Genomic DNA, 25,393 nt, shown 5'->3' on the forward strand with positions numbered 1-25,393 from the left:
ACCGTCACAGAGAAAACACACTCTTGTGTTTCCACCAGTGAACCGTAGCAAAGATGTGTCTGGGAGATGTTGTAGTTCAAGCCTATAAGGCATGTGAATAAATGGTTTGGTTGGACACACACACAAACACACAGTCACACACAGACACGCACACACACACACACACACACACACACACACACACACACACACACACACACACACACACACACACACACACAGACATGCATTTCAACATACACACTACACACACACACACACACACACACACACACACACACACACACACACACACACACACACACACACACACGCGCACACACACACACACACACACACACACACACACACACACACACTCACACACACACACACACACACACACTCACACACACACACACACACACACACACACACACACACACACACACACACTCTCACACACACACACACACACACACACACACACACACACACACACATATGCCCTCCCTCACCTAATTTTAAATGTTCAGACTGTGCTTGGTACAGACTGCTGTGCTCTCCATTGGTATCATTATGACCTCAGAGAGGAGAGTCCAAGATGGATCCTTTGTGATTAAACTGCTCAATGAAGAGTAAGGTGGTGTTGTAGTGTGGAACTATCAAGAAGAGATTCAGTAGAGCACGGTGCATTGTGGAGTTACCAGGCTGACCAGGCCCTCCACATGGGCTGGGGAGAGCCTTCAGCACCCCGGAGGTGGGACTGGGGGAGGACATGCACCCACTTATATGACTCACCTGCAACTGTGCACTAATAAGACTCAAGAGAGAGAGAGAGAGAGAGAGAGAGAGAGAGAGAGAGAGAGAGAGCGAGAGCGAAAGAGAGAGAGAGAGAGAGAGAGAGAGAGAGAGAGAGAGAGAGAGAGAGAGAGAGAGAGAGAGAGAGAGAGAAAGAGAGGGTAGTTGTATCTATGATGTAGTAGTAGAGATAGTAGTATGACATATGTTTGAGTTGTAATGTAATACGGGGTAGTTGAAGTAGTAGTTGTATGTTTACTAATGCTGAGGAATCTAATGCTGGCTCTTGGTTGAGGCCCCTGGTTAGAGCCAGCTCTGTGCTCAGCGCTCTGTGTCAGAGTCTCTTCCCCCTCAGCAGCTGCAGCAGGTTCCTGCTGTAACAGCTCAGTGTCTACGCAGTGTGACTGAGGGAGGTTTTTGTACGGCTCTCAATCACTGTGTGAACACATAGCCTCCAGGTTCACTCTGACAGTGATAAACTGCTGCATCTTCACGCTGGGCGCCGTTGATGGTCAGAGAGAAGTCAGTGCTGCTTCCACTGCCATTAAACCGAGCTGGTGTTGGTGATACAAGTTGGTTTACTACTTTCATGATGAGATTGGGGGCTTCTCCAGGTTTCTGTTGGTACCAGTTTAGACGCTGACCATAAATATCACTCCAAACGGCTGTGTTGGTTTTACAGGTCAGAGTGACTGTGGATCCTGGAGTTACGGACACTACTGGTGTCTGAGTCACAGTCAGCTGACTGCTGGTTCCTGTTGAAAACAAACAAACCAAACATAGAGTTATCCAATAGAAAACACAATCAAACAGAGAAGGGTGGTCCACATTTTGACTGAGTGGAATGAACCAACCTGTTAAGGATCCACAGACCACTGTCCAGAAAAGGAGGGTGAGGTGATTCATGGTTGCTACGGTGTCTGGGGTGTTGAGTGACAGCTCAGAGTCCTGCAGTGTTGAACTCAGAGGACTTTAAACCCTCTCAGAACCCCAGTTTCAGCTGAGCATGCAAAGCTTCCTCTATATGGAAATGACCTGTTTCCACTCATCAGACTGGGGGTGAGAGTGACTGCAGACATTCAGGACCGCTGTATCTCTTCTACATTCATACTTTTGGATTACAGATTCAGTTTTTCTGTAAACTATTGGAATTTAAAATGTGTTACATTTTCTCTGGTTGAATTGATCTGGGTTTGTATGAAATCCATTAATTTTATTATTTTGTGGAAATTTATTCTCATAACATTACTAAAACTAGAATAATAGATAATAATTTATTGTTCAGTTTTTAATAAATGCATGATTATAACATTGTCTTGAGGTTTTTTAATGAGTCAAATTATTGGATTAATGTTAAAGCAATTCACTGTTTGTTAGTGATCCTTCAACTATTTTATGAAAATATATGTTGAATAAATACATTTCTTTATTCCATGTACATTCAAACAATTGATAGAAATTAATAATAATTATTTCAGCAAATCAAATATTGAATAATTCAGATATTTTTGTAAAAAAGCGAGTGTTTGTGTGATAGTAAGATGAGTCTTATGCGGGTGGTTTTTGTACAGCCTCTTAACGAGTTTGTATCACTGTGGTACACTTTTGGTGGAGGCACCAAACTCATCGTTGACTGTAAGTACAAGGACACTTTTTTGTATCTGACACAGTACTAACTTAGAAAACTACCTTTTGATTAACTTACATGGAAAGATCAGTAGATATTCTTTATTTTTAACTAATTTTATTTTTCGTAGGATAGGCTAGTCAGGTTCTGTTTTAACATCAAAAAATGCAGTCATCATTTAATGAATATAATATTATATCCGTATTGTGCTTATAATATCCTGTTTAGAGTTTTCTTGCAAAATCTGAAATATAAAATATAAAAAAAAAGGAAGTGAAAGAAATATTTATAAAGATGGCAACCTGGCAGTTGAAATGTGTCATGAATAAGATTGTATACATTTCCACTCTACAATAAACGACATTTCTTGATGAATGCTGTTGTTCCCTTCCCTCTGTGATGTTGAGCCTGTTGTCCACTCCTCTCTCTCTCTTCCAGTGGGAGTGGTGCAGCCCACGCTGAGCGTCCTCCCTCCCTCCAGAGTGGAGCTGGAGCAGGGCAGTGCTACACTAGTGTGTGTGGCCAGTGGGGGCTTCCCCTCAGACTGGAAGCTTGGCTGGAAGGTGGGGGGCAGCAGCAGGTCTGTGGGGGTGTCCGATAGCCTGGGGGTCCTGGGGAAAGATGGCCACTACAGCTGGACCAGCACCATGACCCTCCCTGCAGACCAGTGGAGGAAGGCGTGCTCAGTGAGCTGTGAGGCCAGTAAGAATGGCCAGACGCAGCCTGTCACTCAAACCCTGAATCCTGACCAGTGTTCAGAGTAGAGAGGCTCCAGCATGGAAGTACTGGAGGATACAGATCTCCTCTAACACGTCTGCTTATAGTCTCTCTGTCTGAGGTGGCACCGCAGCTTTTGATGATTTACATTAATATAACACGTCTTTGATTCATTAACATGATGCTCTCTGGATTTTACCCCTTGCTTGTGTTGGTCACATGTTGAACATTTAATAAAGATTTAAAGAATAAATTCTTTCTTGTCATCATTAACTATCATTTATCTTCTGCATTTTCGAATTAATGTGGCTTCTAATGAGCAAATAAAACCTCTGCCATCTTCATCAAACAAATTTACCCACCATTTTAAAAGAAGTCGGTGTGTTTCTCTGAATGAGCAAAGTGTTGGTTGTGGGGATGTCGTTCTAAAGTGTGTTCACTGTATTCAGTGGACCAGTGTCAGTCATAGAGCCACTGCTGCTCACTGTCAGACTGACTTCTGTCACTTCATATAATAATAGTTCAGAGAGATGTCCAGATTTCTGCAGATACCAACTTAGAAACATGTAAAAGTAGGTCTCAAAAGACATTCAGGTTCTCCCACCCTGACATAAGAACCCTAGCAGGATGAGTGGGGGAAACAGTAACATATTCACAATGTCCGTCTATGAGTCAGACCAAACCGACGTCGCAAGGAAATGTGTATTTTTAACGTATTCTGTGAGCAGTGATGTGTAGCCATTCAAATGATGTCAATTTTTAGCGGATCTGCACCTGTGTCTCTTGAGTGGCAGAAAGTCAGTGGAAATATAGGGCTGAGGTTTTCAAGGAGTCTCTGGAGATTCCGGTGAAAGCAGTATGTGCGCATTTCTCCATACTAGCTCAATGGCGCCCTCTAATGTCCGAACTACGCGATTACGATAAAGACTGGTTCCATGAACTCCACTATCTTCAGGTTTTATTTAATAAATAGCTGGGTGGCTTCAATCCATTCATAATACTTATAATAAGAAAGTCGTTCCACTCATCAGGACGCAAGCTGCTTTAAATGTGGGTGACAAAGAACGAAAAAACGTCAAATATTATATTTTGAAACAATGTAAACAATAAATAAACAAATAAATAAGAAAAGATCATGTTCCAAATTCCAGGCCAAGTAAGTGGGTCTTCAGGCTGCTTTAAAAAAACGCAGATGGATCCAGCGTTGAGGATCTCGAGTTCCACAGAGTGGGGGCAGCCACCCTAAAGGCTCTGTCCATAGCTGAAGTCCCTAACCCGGGGGGGGGGGGGGGGGGGGGGGGGGGGGGGGGGGTAAAGCAGTCCGTGGTCTGAGGGACGGAGATTCTGGGAGGGGGAGTAGGGTCTGAGGAGCTGAGAGAGGAGAGGGGGCTAGAGGGACTGGGGGGTGAGGAAGAGGAGGAGGAGGAGGAGGAGGAGGAGGAGGAGGAGGAGGAGGAGGAGGAGGAGGAGGTGGAGGTGGAGGAGGAGGAGGAGGAGGAGGAGGAGGAGGAGGAGGAGGAGGAGGAGGTGCTACAGGACCTTAATGGTAGCCAGTGGAGGTGGATGAGGGGTGGGGGGGGGGGATTGGTACACTGGAGCCGATCCAGGGCTCTGTGGGGACCCCCCAGTGGGACTCCATGACCCCCGTCCAGAGGGGAGGTGATGAAGGCGTGGATGAGGGTCTCTACCACGGGGGCAGTGAGGGACGGCCCGAGTCTGGACATGTTTCTGAGGGGGTCCAATGCCTATCTGTTGATGGACTCCATGTGGGGAACCAGTGATAGGGATGAGTCTGGGACCCCCCCAGGTTGGGGACTGGAGAGAAGGGGCAGACGGAGCAGCCGTCCATGGAAGGACCAGATCCCCGACCTTCTGGGGCCTGGGGGGCCCCAACCAGGACTCTGTCTTCTTACTGCTGAGGTGTGACTGGGGGGGGGGGGGGGGGGGGCTGATGTAATATGATGAAGTTGAGGTTGTAGTTGCATTCGACATGTTGAAGTATTAGTTGTATGTAATACGTGGTAGTTCAAGTAGTAGTTGCATAATGGTAGTTGAGGTAGAAGTTGTATGTAATATGTGGTAGTTGAGGTACTAGTTGTATTAAAACATGGTAGTTGAGGTAATAGTTTATGTGATATGTGGTAGTTGAGGTAGTACTTGTATGTTTAATGATGCTGAGGAATCTAATGCTGGCTCTTGGTTGAGGCCCCTGGTTAGAGCCAGCTCTGTGCTCAGCGCTCTGTGTCAGAGTCTCTTCCCCCTCAGCAGCTGCAGCAGGTTCCTGCTGTAACAGCTCAGTGTCTACGCAGTGTGACTGAGGGAGGTTTTTGTACGGCTCTCAATCACTGTGTGAACACCCAGACACTGTTAAGATGGTGTTCACTCTGACAGTGATAAACTGCTGCATCTTCACGCTGGGCGCTGTTGATGGTCAGAGAGAAGTCAGTGCTGCGTCCACTGCCACTAAACCGAGCTGGTGTTGGTGATACAAGTTGGTTTACAAATTTTATGATGAGCTTTGGGGCTTCTCCAGGTTTCTGTTTGTACCAGTGTAGAACATTATTGTTGTACACCGCTGGGTTGCTTTTACAGGTCAGAGTGACTGTGGATCCTGGAGTAAAGGACACTACTGGTGTCTGAGTCACAGTCACCTGACTGCTGGTTCCTGTAGGAAACAAATCAACCAAACATTGAGTTATCCAATAGAAAACACAAGCAAACAAAGAAGGGTGGTCCAAATTTTGACTGAGTGGAATGAACCAACCTGTTAAGGATCCACAGACCACTGTCCAGAAAAGGAGGGTGAGAGGATTCATGGTTGCCACGGTTTCTGGGGTGTTTAGTGACAGCTCTGAGTCCTGCAGTGTTGAACTCATAGGACTTTAAACCCTCTCAGAACCCCAGTTTCAGCTGAGCATGCAAAGCTTCCTCTGTATGGAAATGACCTGTTTCCACTCATCAGACCGGGGGTGAGAGTGACTGCAGACATTCTGGGAGGACCGCTGTATCTCTTCTACATTCACACTATTGGAATACAAATTCAGATATGCTGGAAACTATTGGAATTCATAATGTATAACATTTTTTGTTATTAATTCGGTCTTGGTTTGTATGAAATCCTTTAACTTTCTTATTTGTTTGAAAATAATGTTGTTACATTATTATTACCTAAAACCAGAATAATAGATGCAAATATATTGTTCTGTTCATAATAAATGCATGATTATAACATTGGCTTGAAGGTTTATTGTTAAGTCAATTAATAGACTTGTGTTAAAATAAACCGTTTGTAATTGAGCTTTAAAAATCTTATGAAAATGAATACATGATAAACGTTTTTCGTTAAATACATTAAATATACATTCAAGCAATTCATATATATTAATAATAATTTATCCAGTGAATCAAGTATTGACTAATTCATACATTTTAGTGAAAAGCAAGTGTTTGTGTGTCAGTAAGATGAGTCTTTAAAGTGCGGGAGGTTTTTGTACAGCCTCTTAATGGGTTTGTATCACTGTGGTTCACTTTTGGTGGAGGCACACAACTCATCATTGATTGTAAGTACAAGGACAATTTTCTTCCACTGGCATATTTAACTTTCCTTAAATTGTATTAAGCGTGAAAATCTTAATATTTTTACTTTTCTATAGTATTAATTTCTTGTTTTTTTCGGAAGATAAGCTGAGGACAACGTGAAAATATATTGTCGTACAGAGTTCTGTCTTTTAATTTAAACTGAATATGTAATACAATATAATGAATTTCATGAAAGACTTCATTATTGCTTCGGCATTATTATTTTATTTAATTGGTAATTGAGTCACCTTTAAGTTTGAAGAAATTCAAACTTGTGTAAAGTCGATTAGTGTTAACCCTATAAAATGCTATATTTTGATGTTCAATCATTTGAAGTATGAACATGAAATCATTGTTTTCAATGTAGATATTTTAAACCAAATGGGTTCCTTCCTCTTTAATGTCACCAACTGCTGGTGCCTGTCCCTTTCCTCTGTGCTCCTATGAGGCTGATGTTAACTGAGCCTGTTGTCCACTCCTCTCTCTCTCTTCCAGTGGGAGTGGTGCAGCCCACGCTGAGCGTCCTCCCTCCCTCCAGAGTGGAGCTGGAGCTGGGCAGTGCTACACTAGTGTGTATGGCCAGTGGGGGCTTTCCCTCAGACTGGAAGCTTGGCTGGAAGGTGGGGGGCAGCAGTAGGTCTGGGGGGGTGTCTGATAGCCTGGGGGTCGTGGGGAAAGATGGCCACTACAGCTGGAGCAGCACCTTGACCCTCCCTGCAGACCAGTGGAGGAAGGCGGGCTCAGTGAGCTGTGAGGCCAGTAAGAATGGCCAGACGCAGCCTGTCACTCAAACCCTGAATCCTGGAGAGTGTTCAGAGTAGAGAGGCTCCAGCATGGAAGAATTGTAGAATACAGATCTCTTCTGACACGTCTGCTCAATGACCCTCAGTCTCAGTTGGCCCTGCAGCTTTTGATGAATTACATTAATATAACGTGTCTTCTAATCAATAACATGATGCTCTCTGGATTTTACCCCTTGCTTGTGTTGGTCACCTGTTGAACATTTAATAAAGATGTAAAGAATCGATCCTTTCTTGTCATCATTTGCTATCATTTATATTTTGTATTTCCAAATTAATGTGGATTCTAATAAGCATATGAAACCTCTGCCATCTTTATCAAACATATTTCCTCACCATTTTGAAAGAAGGGTTAAGTCTATGGTGTGTATCTCTGAAGGAGCAAAGTGTTGGTTTTGGGGATTTCCTTGGAAAGTGTGTTCACTGTATCCAGTGGACCAGGGTCAGTCATAGAGCCACTGCTGCTGAAATGACCCTTGAGTGTCAGACTCACTTTCTGTCACTTCATATAATAGTAGGTCAGAGAGATGTTCCGGTTTTTGCAGATACAAACTCAGAAACTGGTAAAAATACGTCTCAAAATACATTTAGTATCCCTCAACAGGACATAATAACCCTAGCATACTGAGTGGTAGAAACAGTAACATATTAATAATGTCTGTCTATGAGTTACAGACCATACCGACAACGCTAAAAAATGTGTTTCTTTAAACGTATTCTGTGAGCAGTGAGCTGTAGCTATTCAAATGATGTCCAGTTTTAGCTGATGTGCATCTGTGTCTCTTGAGTGACAGAGAGTCAGTGGAAATGTAGGGCTGAGACTTTCAGAAGAGTCTCTGGAGTATCCAGCGAAAGCAGTATGTATACATGTCTCCATACCAGCTCAATGGCGTCCTCTTGTACCAAACCAAGGCCATTACAGTAAAGACTGATTCCCTGAACTCCACCATCTACAGGCTTGATTCTATTCATAGTAATATTGAAAAAGTCGTTCCTTTCATTAGGACCCAAGCTGCTTTACATGTGGGCGAAAAAAAAAAAAAAAATGAAATATTATATTTTAAAACAATCAAAACAATAAATAAACAAATAAATAAGGCCATTTAATGTGTCTAAGTTGAGGTTGTAGATGCATTCATTATGTTGAAGTTTTAGTTGTATGTAATATGTGGTAGTTCAATTAGCAGTTGTATGTAAAATCTTGTAGTTGTGGTAGTAGCGTGTAATATCTTGTAGTTGAGGTAGTAGCGTGTAATATCTTGTAGTTGAGGTAGTAGTGTGTAATATCTTGTAGTTGAGGTAGTAGTTGTATGATATTTGTGGTAGTTGAGGTAGTCGTTCTATTTAGTAGTTGACATAGTAGTTGTATGTCATACGTGGTAGATTAAATAGTAGTGTGTAAGACGTGATAGTTGAGGTAGTAGTTGTATGTAATACGTGACAGTTGAAGTAGTAGTTGTATGTAATACGTAGTAGTTGAGGTAGTACTTGTATGTTTAATAATGCTGAGGAATCTAATGCTGGCCCTTGGTTGAGGCCCCTGGTTAGAGCCAGCTCTGTGCTCAGCGCTCTGTGTCAGAGTCTCTTCCCCCTCAGCAGCTGCAGCAGGTTCCTGCTGTAACAGCTCAGTGTCTACGCAGTGTGACTGAGGGAGGTTTTTGTACGGCTCTCAATCACTGTGTGAACACACCGCCACTATGGAGACTCTGACAGTGATAAACTGCTGCATCTTCACGCTGGGCGCCGGTGATGGTCAGAGAGAAGTCAGTGCTGCTTCCACTGCCACTAAACCGAGCTGGTGTTGATGATTCACGTGTACTGACACGTGTTATTAGGAGCTTGGGTTCTTCTCCAGGTTTCTGTTGATACCAGAATATAAAATCATTGTTGTAAACCGCTGTGTTGGTTTTACAGGTCAGAGTGACTGTGGATCCTGGAGCAACGGACACTACTGGTGTCTGAGTCACAGTCACCTGACTGCTGGTTCCTGTAGAAAACAAACAAACCAAACATTGAGTTATCCAATAGAAAACACATCAAACAGAGAAGGGTGGTCCACATCTTGACTGAGTAGAATGAACCAACCTGTTAAGGATCCACAGACCACTGTCCAGAAAAGGAGGGTGAGGTGATTCATGGTTGCCACGGTTTCTGGGGTGTTGAGTGACAGCTCTGAGTCCTGCAGTGTTGAACTCAGAGGACTTTAAACCCTCTCAGAACCCCAGTTTCAGCTGAGCATGCAAAGCTTGCTCTATATGGAAATGACCTGTTTCCACTCATCAGACGGGGGTGAGAGTGACTGCAGACATTCTGGGAGGACCGCTGTATCTCTTCTACATTCACACTTTTGGATTACTAATTCAGATTTACTCTAAACTATTGGAATTTAAAATGCATATCATTTTATCCGGTTGAAGCCGATCTTGGTTTGTATGAAATCCTTTAACTTTCCATTTGTTTGAATTAGAAATTGTCATTACATTATTACCTGAACCCAGAATAATAGATAAAAACATATTGTTCTGTATATATTAAATGCATGGATTTAACATTGGCTTGAAGGTTTTTTATTAAGTCAAATTAATAGACAATAAACCGTTTGTAAGTGAGCCTTAAAAATGTTATGAAAATAAATGAATGATGAATATATTTCATTAAATTACGATACATTCATACAATTAATATATTTTAATTATTATATTTCCAGTGAATCAAATATTGACTAATTCATAGATTCTAGTGAGTAGCCAGTGTTTGTGTGTCAGTGAGAGCAGTCTTTAATGTGCGGGAGGTTTTTGTACAGCCTCTTAATGGGTTTGTATCACTGTGGTGGACTTTTGGTGGAGGCACCAAACTCATCGTTGACTGTAAGTACAAGGACACTTTTCTGTGCCCGGCATATTCAACTTTCTCTAAATATAATTGAGCGTGATAATCTTATCTTTTGGAACTTTCTATATTTTTAATTTCTTGGTTTATTTTAACGATAAGCTGAGGACAAAGTGTAAATATATTGTGGTACAGAGTTCTGTCTTTTAAATTACACTGCATATGTAACATATGTTCTACAATATAATGTATTTCATGAAAGACCACATTATTGCTGTGGCATTATTCATTTATTGAATTGGTAAATCAGTCACATTTAAGTTTGAAGAAATTCACACTTGTCGATTAATGTTAACCCAATAAAATGCTAAATTTGGAAGTTCAATCATTTTAAATATAAACATGTTGTTACCGTTATTATGAAGAGATTTTAAACACAATGGTTTCCTCTGTAATATCACCAACTGCTGGTGAACAGGAAGCTGTCCCTTCCCTCTGTGCTCCTATGAGGCTGATGTTAACTGAGCCTGTCGTCCACTCCTCTCTCTCTCTTCCAGTGGGAGTGGTGCAGCCCACGCTGAGCGTCCTCCCTCCCTCCAGAGTGGAGCTGGAGCTGGGCAGTGCTACACTAGTGTGTATGGCCAGTGGGGGCTTTCCCTCAGACTGGAAGCTTGGCTGGAAGGTGGGGGGCAGCAGTAGGTCTGGGGGGGTGTCTGATAGCCTGGGGGTCGTGGGGAAAGATGGCCACTACAGCTGGAGCAGCACCTTGACCCTCCCTGCAGACCAGTGGAGGAAGGCGGGCTCAGTGAGCTGTGAGGCCAGTAAGAATGGCCAGACGCAGCCTGTCACTCAAACCCTGAATCCTGGAGAGTGTTCAGAGTAGAGAGGCTCCAGCATGGAAGAATTGTAGAATACAGATCTCTTCTGACACGTCTGCTCAATGACCCTCAGTCTCAGTTGGCCCTGCAGCTTTTGATGAATTACATTAATATAACGTGTCTTCTAATCAATAACATGATGCTCTCTGGATTTTACCCCTTGCTTGTGTTGGTCACCTGTTGAACATTTAATAAAGATGTAAAGAATCAATCCTTTCTTGTCATCATTTGCTATCATTTATATTTTGTATTTCCAAATTAATGTGGATTCTAATAAGCATATGAAACCTCTGCCATCTTTATCAAACATATTTCCTCACCATTTTGAAAGAAGGGTTAAGTCTATGGTGTGTATCTCTGAAGGAGCAAAGTGTTGGTTTTGGGGATTTCCTTGGAAAGTGTGTTCACTGTATCCAGTGGACCAGGGTCAGTCATAGAGCCACTGCTGCTGAAATGACCCTTGAGTGTCAGACTCACTTTCTGTCACTTCATATAATAGTAGGTCAGAGAGATGTTCCGGTTTTTGCAGATACAAACTCAGAAACTGGTAAAAATACGTCTCAAAATACATTTAGTATCTCTCAACAGGACATAATAACCCTAGCATACTGAGTGGTAGAAACAGTAACATATTAATAATGTCTGTCTATGAGTTACAGACCATACCGACAACGCTAAAAAATGTGTTTCTTTAAACGTATTCTGTGAGCAGTGAGCTGTAGCTATTCAAATGATGTCCAGTTTTAGCTGATGTGCATCTGTGTCTCTTGAGTGACAGAGAGTCAGTGGAAATGTAGGGCTGAGACTTTCAGAAGAGTCTCTGGAGTATCCAGCGAAAGCAGTATGTATACATGTCTCCATACCAGCTCAATGGCGTCCTCTTGTACCAAACCAAGGCCATTACAGTAAAGACTGATTCCCTGAACTCCACCATCTACAGGCTTGATTCTATTCATAGTAATATTGAAAAAGTCGTTCCTTTCATTAGGACCCAAGCTGCTTTACATGTGGGCGAAAAAAAAAAAAAAAATGAAATATTATATTTTAAAACAATCAAAACAATAAATAAACAAATAAATAAGGCCATTTAATGTGTCTAAGTTGAGGTTGTAGATGCATTCATTATGTTGAAGTTTTAGTTGTATGTAATATGTGGTAGTTCAATTAGCAGTTGTATGTAATATCTTGTAGTTGTGGTAGTAGCGTGTAATATCTTGTAGTTGAGGTAGTAGCGTGTAATATCTTGTAGTTGAGGTAGTAGTGTGTAATATCTTGTAGTTGAGGTAGTAGTTGTATGATATTTGTGGTAGTTGAGGTAGTCGTTCTATTTAGTAGTTGACATAGTAGTTGTATGTCATACGTGGTAGATTAAATAGTAGTGTGTAAGACGTGATAGTTGAGGTAGTAGTTGTATGTAATACGTGACAGTTGAAGTAGTAGTTGTATGTAATACGTAGTAGTTGAGGTAGTACTTGTATGTTTAATAATGCTGAGGAATCTAATGCTGGCCCTTGGTTGAGGCCCCTGGTTAGAGCCAGCTCTGTGCTCAGCGCTCTGTGTCAGAGTCTCTTCCCCCTCAGCAGCTGCAGCAGGTTCCTGCTGTAACAGCTCAGTGTCTACGCAGTGTGACTGAGGGAGGTTTTTGTACGGCTCTCAATCACTGTGTGAACACACCGCCACTATGGTAACTCTGACAGTGATAAACTGCTGCATCTTCACGCTGGGCGCCGTTGATGGTCAGAGAGAAGTCAGTGCTGCTTCCACTGCCACTAAACCGAGCCGGTGTTGGTGATACAAGCTGGTTTGCATATTTTATGAAGAGCTTGGGGTTTGTTTTACAGGTCATCTATCCAGGTACTGGAGGATAGATCTCCTCTGACACGTCTGCTTTATCTCTCTCTGTCCAAGGTGGCACTATAGCTTTTGTTGAATTACATTGAAACAACACGTGTTTGATTCATTATCATTATTCTCTCTCGTTTTTACCCCTTGCTTGGATTTGTCACTCGTTGAACATTTAATAAAAACGCAAAAAGTACAATATTTCTTGTGATATTTTCCAATCGTGTAACTGCTGTGTCTGTGGATTAATCCTTACACCAATGAGTATATCCAATAAAGGTTATCTTGATTAGACCAGCTTCATCACCATTTTGAATGAAGGCTTAAAGGTATGGTGTGTATCTCTGAATGAGCAAAGTGTTGGTTGTGTGAATGTCGTTGTGAAGTGTGTTCAGTGTATCCAGTGGACCAGTGTCAGTCATAGAGCCACTGCTGCTGCAATGACCCATGTGTGTCAGACTGACTTTCTGTCACTTCATGTAATAGAAGTCCAGAGAAATGTCCAGGTTTCTGCAGACACCATCTTGTAAACATGTAAATGTATGTCTCAAGAGACAATCAGTATATCCCACACAGACCTTAGAACCCCTAGCATGCTGAGTGGGGGAAACAGTAACATATTCATAATGTCTGTCTATGAGTCAAAGAACAAACCGACATCGCTCAAAGATGTGTTTCTTTAAACGTATTCTGTGAGCAGTGAACCGTAGCTATTCAAATGATGTCCAGTTTTAGCAGATGTGCACCTGTGTCTCTTGAGTGACAGAAAGTCAGTGGAAATGTAGGGCTGAGACTTTCAGAAGAGTCTCTGGAGAATCCAGTGGAAGCAGTATGTGCGTATGTATTAATACCAGCTCATTGGTACCCTCTAGTGTCAAACCAACGCATTTACATAAAAACTGATTCCACGAACCCCACCGTCTACTGGTTTAAATCAACATATTGCAGGCTAGATTCTATCCATAATAATAAAAATAAAGTTGTTCCTTTTATCAGGACCCAAGCTGGTTTAAATGTTGGGGACACAGAACAAAAAAATATGAAATATTATATTTTAAAACAATCAAAACAATAAATAAATGAATCAATAAGAAAAGATCATGTTCCAAAGTCCAGGCCCAGTAAGTGGGTCTTCAGGCAGCTTGTGAAAGCGCAGATGGGTCCAGCGTTGAGGATCTCCCGGGGAGCGAGTTCCACAGAGTGGGGGCAGCCACCCTAAAGGCTCTGTCCATAGCTGAAGTCCCTAACCCGGGGTGGGGGGGTGGGGGGGTAAAGCAGTCCGTGGTCTGAGGGACGGGGAGTAGGGTCTGAGGAGCTGTGAGAGGAGCGGGGGCTAGAGGGACTGGGGGGTGAGGAAGAGGAGGAGGAGGAGGAGGAGGAGGAGGAGGAGGAGGAGGAGGGGGAGGAGGAGGAGGAGGAGGAGGAGGAGGAGGAGGAGGTGCTACTGGACCCCTATGGGAGCCGGTGGAGGTGGATGAGGGGGGGGGGGGGAGGGGATTGGTATACTGGAGCCAATCCAGGGCTCTGTGGGGACCCCCCAGTGGGACTCCAAGACCCCCGTCCAGAGGGGAGGTGATGAAGGCGTGGATGAGGGTCTCTACCACGGGGGCAGTGAGGGACGGCCCCAGTCTGGACATGTTTCTGAGGGGGTCCAATGCCTCTCTGTTGATGGACTCCATGTGGGGAACCAGTGATAGGGATGAGTCTGGGACCCCCCCAGGGTGGGGACTGGAGAGAAGGGGCAGACGGAGCAGCCGTCCATGGAAGGACCAGACCCCCGACCTTCTGGGGCCTTGGGGGCCCCAACCGGGACTCTGTCTTCTTACTGCTGAGGTGTGACTGGGGGGGGGGTGGGGGGGGTGGGGGGGAGGGGGGGTAAATGTAATGTATGGACGTTGAGGTTGTAGTTGTTTTCAATATGTTGACATTTGAGTTGTATGCAAAGTATTGTAGTTGAGGTAGTAGTTGTATATATACAATTGTGCTTGAGGTAGTAGTTGTATCTAATAAGTGGTAGTTGAGGTGGTAGTTGTATGTAACACGTGGTAGTTGAGGTAGTGCTTGAATGTTTAATAATGCTGAGGAATCTAATGCTGGCTCTTGGTGGAGGCCCCTGGTTAGAGCCAGCTCTGTGCTCAGCGCTCTGTGTCAGAGTCTCTTCCCCCTCAGCAGCTGCAGCAGGTTCCTGCTGTAACAGCTCAGTGTCTACGCAGTGTGACTGAGGGAGGTTTTTGTACGGCTCTCAATCACTGTGTGAACACCCAGACACTGTTAGGATAGTGGAAGCTCTGACAGTGATAAACTGCTGCATCTTCACGCTGGGCGCCGTTGATGGTCAGAGAGAAGTCAGTGCTGCTTCCACTGCCACTAAACCGAGCTGGTGTTGGTGATACAAGTTGGTTTACAAATTTTACGATGAGCTTGGGGGCTTCTCCATGTTTCTGTTGGTACCAGTTTAGATACTGATTAGTACTATATGTGTAAACTGCTGGGTTTGTTTTACAGGTCAGAGTGACTGTGGATCCTGGAGCAACGGACACTACTGGTGTCTGGGTCACAGTCACCTGACTGCTGGTTCCTGTAGAAAACAAACAAACCAAACATTGAGTTATCCAATAGAAAACACAAGCAAACAGAGAAGGGTGGTCCACATTTAGACTGAGTGGAATGAACCAACCTGTTAAGGATCCACAGACCACTGTCCAGAAAAGGAGGGTGAGGTGATTCATGGTTGCCACGGTTTCTGGGGTGTTGAGTGACAGCTCAGAGTCCTGCAGTGTTGAACTCAGAGGACTTTAAACCCTCTCAGAACCCCAGTTTCAGCTGAGCATGCAAAGCTTCCTCTATATGGAAATGACCTGTTTCCACTCATCAGACGGGGGGTGAGAGTGACTGCAGACATTCTGGGAGGACCGCTGTATCTCTTCTACATTCACACCATTGGAATAAAATTTGATTTGGTGTAAACAATTGGAATTGGAATCTATAACGTTTTTTCTTGTTAATTCGATCTTGGTTTGTATGAAATTCATCAATTTTCAAAATTGTGCAGGCTATAAAAAAGTTACTCATTACAGCGGAACCTAAAATGCTATAATAAATAAAAACATAATTTTTTGGAATTAAATGCATGTTTATTACATCCATTCTTTCATTTTGGAAAGTCTAACAAGTTCAATTTGTGGACTGGTTTGGCTCGTTTATTTGTTCGGTTTGATTGTGAGACACCAAAGATTGTTTTTAAACATTATATATTTTTTTAAATCTACTAATTCGATCTAAAGTAGAAAAAACAATAGCTGTAGAGAGTAAAATATTGAATAATTAATAGATTTCTGTGAAAAACGAGTGTTTGTGTCAGTGAGATGAGTCTTTAATGTGCGGGAGGTTTTTGTACAGCCTCTTAATGCGTTTGTATCACTGTGGTGGACTTTTGGTGGAGGCACCAAACTCATCGTTGACTGTAAGTACAAGGACACTTTTCTGTATCTGTCATAGTACTAACTTTTGTCTAACTTACCTGTAAAGATATATATACATTTCCTTTTTAACTTTAATTTGAATTTTTTTCTTAAGAAAGGTTAATGACAGTGTAAACATTTTTCTCTGATGGAGTTCAGTCATTAAATGTTATTGTTTATAGTGTTTTTCAAATGCTTTCTTTATTGTGAGAATTCATAATTTATTACAAATGTAATTGAGTTACTTTGAACTTCATTAATTTGACTAAACAGTTTCGTTCAGTTTCTGTTTCGAAATCTAAAAATGCAGTCATCATTTATTTAATATAATATGTAATCTTGTATTGATGTACTTAAAATATCCAGTTGATAGAATTTTCTTGCTAAATCCGAAATGAAATATAATAAAAAGGAAGTGAACGAAAGACTTATTAAGAAAAGCAACCTGACAGTTGAAATGTGTCATGAATAAGGTTGTATACATTTCCATGTTACAAGAAACAATATTCCTTGATGATTGCTGATGTTCCATTCCCTCTGTGCTCCTATGAGGCTGATGTTAACTGAGCCTGTTGTCCACTCCTCTCTGTCTCTTCCAGTGGGAGTGGTGCAGCCCACGCTGAGCGTCCTCCCTCCCTCCAGAGTGGAGCTGGAGCAGGGCAGTGCTACACTAGTGTGTGTGGCCAGTGGGGGCTTCCCCTCAGACTGGAAGCTTGGCTGGAAGGTGGGGGGCAGCAGCAGGTCTGTGGGGGTGTCCGATAGCCTGGGGGTCCTGGGGAAAGATGGCCACTACAGCTGGACCAGCACCATGACCCTCCCTGCAGACCAGTGGAGGAAGGCGTGCTCAGTGAGCTGTGAGGCCAGTAAGAATGGCCAGACGCAGCCTGTCACTCAAACCCTGAATCCTGACCAGTGTTCAGAGTAGAGAGGCTCCAGCATGGAAGTACTGGAGGATACAGATCTCCTCTAACACGTCTGCTTATAGTCTCTCTGTCTGAGGTGGCACCGCAGCTTTTGATGATTTACATTAATATAACACGTCTTTGATTCATTAACATGATGCTCTCTGGATTTTACCCCTTGCTTGTGTTGGTCACATGTTGAACATTTAATAAAGATTTAAAGAATAAATTCTTTCTTGTCATCATTAACTATCATTTATCTTCTGCATTTTCGAATTAATGTGGCTTCTAATGAGCAAATAAAACCTCTGCCATCTTCATCAAACAAATTTACCCACCATTTTAAAAGAAGTCGGTGTGTATCTCTGAATGAGCAAAGTGTTGGTTGTGGGGATGTCGTTCTAAAGTGTGTTCACTGTATTCAGTGGACCAGTGTCAGTCATAGAGCCACTGCTGCTCACTGTCAGACTGACTTCTGTCACTTCATATAATAATAGTTCAGAGAGATGTCCAGATTTCTGCAGACACCAACTTAGAAACATGTAAAAGTAGGTCTCAAAAGACATTCAGGTTCTCCCACCCTGACATAAGAACCCTAGCAGGATGAGTGGGGGAAACAGTAACATATTCACAATGTCCGTCTATGAGTCAGACCAAACCGACGTCGCAAGGAAATGTGTATTTTGAACGTATTCTGTGAGCAGTGATGTGTAGCCATTCAAATGATGTCAATTTTTAGCGGATCTGCACCTGTGTCTCTTGAGTGGCAGAAAGTCAGTGGAAATATAGGGCTGAGGTTTTCAAGGAGTCTCTGGAGATTCCGGTGAAAGCAGTATGTGCGCATTTCTCCATACTAGCTCAATGGCGCCCTCTAATGTCCGAACTACGCGATTACGATAAAGACTGGTTCCATGAACTCCACTATCTTCAGGTTTTATTTAATAAATAGCTGGGTGGCTTCAATCCATTCATAATACTTATAATAAGAAAGTCGTTCCACTCATCAGGACGCAAGCTGCTTTAAATGTGGGTGACAAAGAACGAAAAAACGTCAAATATTATATTTTGAAACAATGTAAACAATAAATAAACAAATAAATAAGAAAAGATCATGTTCCAAATTCCAGGCCAAGTAAGTGGGTCTTCAGGCTGCTTTAAAAAAACGCAGATGGATCCAGCGTTGAGGATCTCGAGTTCCACAGAGTGGGGGCAGCCACCCTAAAGGCTCTGTCCATAGCTGAAGTCCCTAACCCGGGGGGGGGGACTGTGAGAGGAGCGGGGGCTAGAGGGACTGGGGGGTGAGGTGGAGGAGGTGGAGGAAGAGGACAAGGACGAGGACGAGGACGAGGACGAGGACGAGGAGGACGAGGAGGAGGACGAGGACGAGGAGGACGAGGAGGAGGACGAGGACGAGGATGAGGAGCAGGACGAGGATGAGGAGGAGGACGAGGACGAGGACAAGGACGAGGAGGAGGTGCTACAGGACCTTAATGGTAGCCAGTGGAGGTGGATGAGGGGGGTGGGGGGGGATTGGTACACTGGAGCCGATCCATATAATAGTAGTTCAGAGAGATGTCCAGGTTTCTGCAGATACAATCTCAGAAACATAGAAAATTACGTCCAAAAATAAATTCAGTATCCCTCACCAAGACATAAGAACACTAGCGTGCTGAGTGGGGCAAACATATTCATAATGTCTGTCTATGAGGCAAAGACCAAACCGACATGGCTAAAATATGTGTTTCTTTAAACGTGTTCTGTGAGCAGTGAGCTGCAGCTATTCAAATGATGTCCAGTTTTAGCATATGTGCACGTGTGTCTCTTGAGTGACAGAAAGTCAGTGGAAATGTAGGCCTGAGGTTTTCAGAAGAGTCTCTGGAGAATCCAGTGAAAGCAGCATGTGTGCATGTCTCCATACCAGCCCAACTGCGCCTCTTCTCTCCAACCAACACCATTACGATTAAGTCTGATTCCATGAACTCCACCATCTTCAGGTTTCATGTAATATAAAGCTGGCTCGAATCTATTCATAATAATAATAAGAAAGTCGTTCCTTTCATCAGGACGCAAGCTGCTTCAAATGTGGGTGACAAAGAACAAAAAAATATGAAACATTATATATTAAAACAATCAAAACAGTAAATAAACAAATAAATAAAAAAAGACGTGCCAAAGTCTAGCTTGTGAAAGCGCAGATGGATCCAGCGTTGAGGATCTCCCGGGGAGCGAGTTCCACAGAGTGGGGGCAGCCACCCTAAAGGCTCTGTCCATAGCTGAAGTCCCTAACCCGGGGGGGGGGGGTGGGGGGGTAAAGCAGTCCGTGGTCTGAGGGATTGGGAGTAGGGGCTGAGGAGCTGTGAGAGGAGCGGGGGCTAGAGGGACTGGGGGGTGAGGAAGAGGAGGAGGAGGAGGAGGAGGAGGAGGTGCTACTGGACCCCTATGGGAGCCGGTAGAGGTGGATGAGGGGGGGGGGGGGAGGGGATTGGTATACTGGAGCCAATCCAGGGCTCTGTGGGGACCCCCCAGTGGGACTCCAAGACCCCCGTCCAGAGGGGAGGTGATGAAGGCGTGGATGAGGGTCTCTACCACGGGGGCAGTGAGGGACGGCCCCAGTCTGGACATGTTTCTGAGGGGGTCCAATGCCTCTCTGTTGATGGACTCCATGTGGGGAACCAGTGATAGGGATGAGTCTGGGACCCCCCCAGGGTGGGGACTGGAGAGAAGGGGCAGACGGAGCAGCCGTCCATGGAAGGACCAGACCCCCGACCTTCTGGGGCCTGGGGGGCCCCAACCAGGACTCTGTCTTCTTACTGCTGAGGTGTGACTGGGGGGGGGTGGGGGGGGGGTGGGGGGGAGGGGGGGTAAATGTAATGTATGGACGTTGAGGTTGTAGTTGTTTTCAATATGTTGACATTTGAGTTGTATGCAAAGTATTGTAGTTGAGGTAGTAGTTGTATATATACAATTGTGCTTGAGGTAGTAGTTGTATCTAATAAGTGGTAGTTGAGGTGGTAGTTGTATGTAACACGTGGTAGTTGAGGTAGTGCTTGAATGTTTAATAATGCTGAGGAATCTAATGCTGGCTCTTGGTGGAGGCCCCTGGTTAGAGCCAGCTCTGTGCTCAGCGCTCTGTGTCAGAGTCTCTTCCCCCTCAGCAGCTGCAGCAGGTTCCTGCTGTAACAGCTCAGTGTCTACGCAGTGTGACTGAGGGAGGTTTTTGTACGGCTCTCAATCACTGTGTGAACACACCGCCACTATGGTAACTCTGACAGTGATAAACTGCTGCATCTTCACGCTGGGCGCCGTTGATGGTCAGAGAGAAGTCAGTGCTGCTTCCACTGCCACTAAACCGAGCTGGTGTTGGTGATACAAGTGTACTTGTATATTTTATGATGAGCTTGGGGGCTTCTCCAGGTTTCTGTTGGTACCAGAACATACAATCATCTCCATCACTATCTCTGTAAACCGCTGGGTTTGTTTTACAGGTCAGAGTGACTGTGGATCCTGGAGCAACGGACACTACTGGTGTCTGAGTCACAGTCACCTGACTGCTGGTTCCTGTAGAAAACAAACAAACCAAACATTGAGTTATCCAATAGAAAACACAAGCAAACAGAGAAGGGTGGTCCACATTTAGACTGAGTGGAATGAACCAACCTGTTAAGGATCCACAGACCACTGTCCAGAAAAGGAGGGTGAGGTGATTCATGGTTGCCACGGTTTCTGGGGTGTTGAGTGACAGCTCAGAGTCCTGCAGTGTTGAACTCAGAGAACTTTAAACCCTCTCAGAACCCCAGTTTCAGCTGAGCATGCAAAGCTTCCTCTATATGGAAATGACCTGTTTCCACTCATCAGACGGGGGGTGAGAGTGACTGCAGACATTCTGGGAGGACCGCTGTATCTCTTCTACATTCACACCATTGGAATAAAATTTGATTTGGTGTAAACAATTGGAATTGGAATCTATAACGTTTTTTCTTGTTAATTCGATCTTGGTTTGTATGAAATTCATCAATTTTCAAAATTGTGCAGGCTATAAAAAAGTTACTCATTACAGCGGAACCTAAAATGCTATAATAAATAAAAACATAATTTTTTGGAATTAAATGCATGTTTATTACATCCATTCTTTCATTTTGGAAAGTCTAACAAGTTCAATTTGTGGACTGGTTTGGCTCGTTTATTTGTTCGGTTTGATTGTGAGACACCAAAGATTGTTTTTAAACATTATATATTTTTTTAAATCTACTAATTCGATCTAAAGTAGAAAAAACAATAGCTGTAGAGAGTAAAATATTGAATAATTAATAGATTTCTGTGAAAAACGAGTGTTTGTGTCAGTGAGATGAGTCTTTAATGTGCGGGAGGTTTTTGTACAGCCTCTTAATGCGTTTGTATCACTGTGGTGGACTTTTGGTGGAGGCACCAAACTCATCGTTGACTGTAAGTACAAGGACACTTTTCTGTATCTGTCATAGTACTAACTTTTGTCTAACTTACCTGTAAAGATATATATACATTTCCTTTTTAACTTTAATTTGAATTTTTTTCTTAAGAAAGGTTAATGACAGTGTAAACATTTTTCTCTGATGGAGTTCAGTCATTAAATGTTATTGTTTATAGTGTTTTTCAAATGCTTTCTTTATTGTGAGAATTCATAATTTATTACAAATGTAATTGAGTTACTTTGAACTTCATTAATTTGACTAAACAGTTTCGTTCAGTTTCTGTTTCGAAATCTAAAAATGCAGTCATCATTTATTTAATATAATATGTAATCTTGTATTGATGTACTTAAAATATCCAGTTGATAGAATTTTCTTGCTAAATCCGAAATGAAATATAATAAAAAGGAAGTGAACGAAAGACTTATTAAGAAAAGCAACCTGACAGTTGAAATGTGTCATGAATAAGGTTGTATACATTTCCATGTTACAAGAAACAATATTCCTTGATGATTGCTGATGTTCCATTCCCTCTGTGCTCCTATGAGGCTGATGTTAACTGAGCCTGTTGTCCACTCCTCTCTGTCTCTTCCAGTGGGAGTGGTGCAGCCCACGCTGAGCGTCCTCCCTCCCTCCAGAGTGGAGCTGGAGCAGGGCAGTGCTACACTAGTGTGTGTGGCCAGTGGGGGCTTCCCCTCAGACTGGAAGCTTGGCTGGAAGGTGGGGGGCAGCAGCAGGTCTGTGGGGGTGTCCGATAGCCTGGGGGTCCTGGGGAAAGATGGCCACTACAGCTGGACCAGCACCATGACCCTCCCTGCAGACCAGTGGAGGAAGGCGTGCTCAGTGAGCTGTGAGGCCAGTAAGAATGGCCAGACGCAGCCTGTCACTCAAACCCTGAATCCTGACCAGTGTTCAGAGTAGAGAGGCTCCAGCATGGAAGTACTGGAGGATACAGATCTCCTCTAACACGTCTGCTTATAGTCTCTCTGTCTGAGGTGGCACCGCAGCTTTTGATGATTTACATTAATATAACACGTCTTTGATTCATTAACATGATGCTCTCTGGATTTTACCCCTTGCTTGTGTTGGTCACATGTTGAACATTTAATAAAGATTTAAAGAATAAATTCTTTCTTGTCATCATTAACTATCATTTATCTTCTGCATTTTCGAATTAATGTGGCTTCTAATGAGCAAATAAAACCTCTGCCATCTTCATCAAACAAATTTACCCACCATTTTAAAAGAAGTCGGTGTGTATCTCTGAATGAGCAAAGTGTTGGTTGTGGGGATGTCGTTCTAAAGTGTGTTCACTGTATTCAGTGGACCAGTGTCAGTCATAGAGCCACTGCTGCTCACTGTCAGACTGACTTCTGTCACTTCATATAATAATAGTTCAGAGAGATGTCCAGATTTCTGCAGACACCAACTTAGAAACATGTAAAAGTAGGTCTCAAAAGACATTCAGGTTCTCCCACCCTGACATAAGAACCCTAGCAGGATGAGTGGGGGAAACAGTAACATATTCACAATGTCCGTCTATGAGTCAGACCAAACCGACGTCGCAAGGAAATGTGTATTTTGAACGTATTCTGTGAGCAGTGATGTGTAGCCATTCAAATGATGTCAATTTTTAGCGGATCTGCACCTGTGTCTCTTGAGTGGCAGAAAGTCAGTGGAAATATAGGGCTGAGGTTTTCAAGGAGTCTCTGGAGATTCCGGTGAAAGCAGTATGTGCGCATTTCTCCATACTAGCTCAATGGCGCCCTCTAATGTCCGAACTACGCGATTACGATAAAGACTGGTTCCATGAACTCCACTATCTTCAGGTTTTATTTAATAAATAGCTGGGTGGCTTCAATCCATTCATAATACTTATAATAAGAAAGTCGTTCCACTCATCAGGACGCAAGCTGCTTTAAATGTGGGTGACAAAGAACGAAAAAACGTCAAATATTATATTTTGAAACAATGTAAACAATAAATAAACAAATAAATAAGAAAAGATCATGTTCCAAATTCCAGGCCAAGTAAGTGGGTCTTCAGGCTGCTTTAAAAAAACGCAGATGGATCCAGCGTTGAGGATCTCGAGTTCCACAGAGTGGGGGCAGCCACCCTAAAGGCTCTGTCCATAGCTGAAGTCCCTAACCCGGGGGGGGGGACTGTGAGAGGAGCGGGGGCTAGAGGGACTGGGGGGTGAGGTGGAGGAGGTGGAGGAAGAGGACGAGGACGAGGACGAGGACGAGGACGAGGACGAGGAGGACGAGGAGGAGGACGAGGACGAGGAGGACGAGGAGGAGGACGAGGACGAGGATGAGGAGCAGGACGAGGATGAGGAGGAGGACGAGGACGAGGACAAGGACGAGGAGGAGGTGCTACAGGACCTTAATGGTAGCCAGTGGAGGTGGATGAGGGGGGTGGGGGGGGATTGGTACACTGGAGCCGATCCATATAATAGTAGTTCAGAGAGATGTCCAGGTTTCTGCAGATACAATCTCAGAAACATAGAAAATTACGTCCAAAAATAAATTCAGTATCCCTCACCAAGACATAAGAACACTAGCGTGCTGAGTGGGGCAAACATATTCATAATGTCTGTCTATGAGGCAAAGACCAAACCGACATGGCTAAAATATGTGTTTCTTTAAACGTGTTCTGTGAGCAGTGAGCTGCAGCTATTCAAATGATGTCCAGTTTTAGCATATGTGCACGTGTGTCTCTTGAGTGACAGAAAGTCAGTGGAAATGTAGGCCTGAGGTTTTCAGAAGAGTCTCTGGAGAATCCAGTGAAAGCAGCATGTGTGCATGTCTCCATACCAGCCCAACTGCGCCTCTTGTCTCCAACCAACACCATTACGATTAAGTCTGATTCCATGAACTCCACCATCTTCAGGTTTCATGTAATATAAAGCTGGCTCGAATCTATTCATAATAATAATAAGAAAGTCGTTCCTTTCATCAGGACGCAAGCTGCTTCAAATGTGGGTGACAAAGAACAAAAAAATATGAAACATTATATATTAAAACAATCAAAACAGTAAATAAACAAATAAATAAAAAAAGACGTGCCAAAGTCTATCTTGTGAAAGCGCAGATGGATCCAGCGTTGAGGATCTCCCGGGGAGCGAGTTCCACAGAGTGGGGGCAGCCACCCTAAAGGCTCTGTCCATAGCTGAAGTCCCTAACCCGGGGGGGGGGGGGGGTAAAGCAGTCCGTGGTCTGAGGGACGGGGAGTAGGGGCTGAGGAGCTGTGAGAGGAGCGGGGGCTAGAGGGACTGGGGGGTGAGGAAGAGGAGGAGGAGGAGGAGGAGGAGGAGGAGGAGGAGGAGGAGGAGGAGGAGGAGGAGGAGGAGGTGCTACTGGACCCCTATGGGAGCCGGTGGAGGTGGATGAGGGGGGGGGGGGGGAGGGGATTGGTATACTGGAGCCAATCCAGGGCTCTGTGGGGACCCCCCAGTGGGACTCCAAGACCCCCGTCCAGAGGGGAGGTGATGAAGGCGTGGATGAGGGTCTCTACCACGGGGGCAGTGAGGG

The 25,393-nt window shown here is 43.8% G+C and overlaps 2 protein-coding genes and 3 gene segments (V, D, J or C); all 5 read left to right on the forward strand.

The window, feature by feature from the left end:
* Positions 1 to 1,870: 1,870 nt before the first annotated feature.
* LOC132458246 (immunoglobulin kappa constant-like) lies at positions 1,871 to 3,377 on the forward strand. The segment is given in 2 exon segments: positions 1,871 to 2,415; positions 2,846 to 3,377. Coding segments are annotated over 2 exon segments (420 nt in total).
* A 1,384-nt stretch (positions 3,378 to 4,761) lies between these two features.
* Positions 4,762 to 7,718, forward strand: LOC132458149 (immunoglobulin kappa constant-like). The segment is given in 3 exon segments: positions 4,762 to 4,890; positions 6,621 to 6,684; positions 7,199 to 7,718. Coding segments are annotated over 3 exon segments (519 nt in total).
* A 1,482-nt stretch (positions 7,719 to 9,200) lies between these two features.
* LOC132458154 (immunoglobulin kappa constant-like) lies at positions 9,201 to 11,421 on the forward strand. The segment is given in 3 exon segments: positions 9,201 to 9,266; positions 10,307 to 10,370; positions 10,890 to 11,421. Coding segments are annotated over 3 exon segments (456 nt in total).
* Positions 11,422 to 14,751: 3,330 nt separating this feature from the next.
* Positions 14,752 to 17,644, forward strand: LOC132458155 (immunoglobulin kappa light chain-like). Its single transcript, XM_060052689.1, has 5 exons — positions 14,752 to 14,885; positions 15,328 to 15,386; positions 15,558 to 15,624; positions 16,478 to 16,515; positions 17,113 to 17,644. Exons 1-5 carry the CDS (start codon positions 14,752 to 14,754, stop codon positions 17,436 to 17,438), a joined length of 624 nt encoding a protein of 207 aa, XP_059908672.1. The 3' UTR covers positions 17,439 to 17,644.
* Positions 17,645 to 19,987: 2,343 nt separating this feature from the next.
* On the forward strand, positions 19,988 to 22,987 carry LOC132458156 (immunoglobulin kappa light chain-like). The gene is made up of 3 exons (XM_060052691.1): positions 19,988 to 20,233; positions 21,795 to 21,858; positions 22,456 to 22,987. Exons 1-3 carry the CDS (start codon positions 19,988 to 19,990, stop codon positions 22,779 to 22,781), a joined length of 636 nt encoding a protein of 211 aa, XP_059908674.1. The 3' UTR covers positions 22,782 to 22,987.
* The last annotated feature ends 2,406 nt before the right edge of the window (positions 22,988 to 25,393 follow it).

This window comes from Gadus macrocephalus, chromosome 5 (genome assembly GCF_031168955.1).
Source record: "Gadus macrocephalus chromosome 5, ASM3116895v1".
NCBI lineage: Eukaryota > Metazoa > Chordata > Actinopteri > Gadiformes > Gadidae > Gadus > Gadus macrocephalus.

Excerpts from the sequence above, each read along its gene's own strand:
- LOC132458155 (XM_060052689.1), top strand. The coding sequence starts at position 14,752 with ATGAGTCTGGGACCCCCCCAGGGTGGGGACTGGAGAGAAGGGGCAGAC. Across the intron at positions 15,625-16,477 it reads GGTCACAGTCACCTGACTGC|GTGGACTTTTGGTGGAGGCA; the intron begins TGGTTCCTGTAG and ends TGTATCACTGTG. Across the intron at positions 16,516-17,112 it reads CACCAAACTCATCGTTGACT|TGGGAGTGGTGCAGCCCACG; the intron begins GTAAGTACAAGG and ends TGTCTCTTCCAG.
- LOC132458156 (XM_060052691.1), top strand. The coding sequence starts at position 19,988 with ATGAGGGTCTCTACCACGGGGGCAGTGAGGGACGGCCCCAGTCTGGAC. Across the intron at positions 20,234-21,794 it reads TCTGTCTTCTTACTGCTGAG|CCTCTTAATGCGTTTGTATC; the intron begins GTGTGACTGGGG and ends GTTTTTGTACAG. Across the intron at positions 21,859-22,455 it reads CACCAAACTCATCGTTGACT|TGGGAGTGGTGCAGCCCACG; the intron begins GTAAGTACAAGG and ends TGTCTCTTCCAG.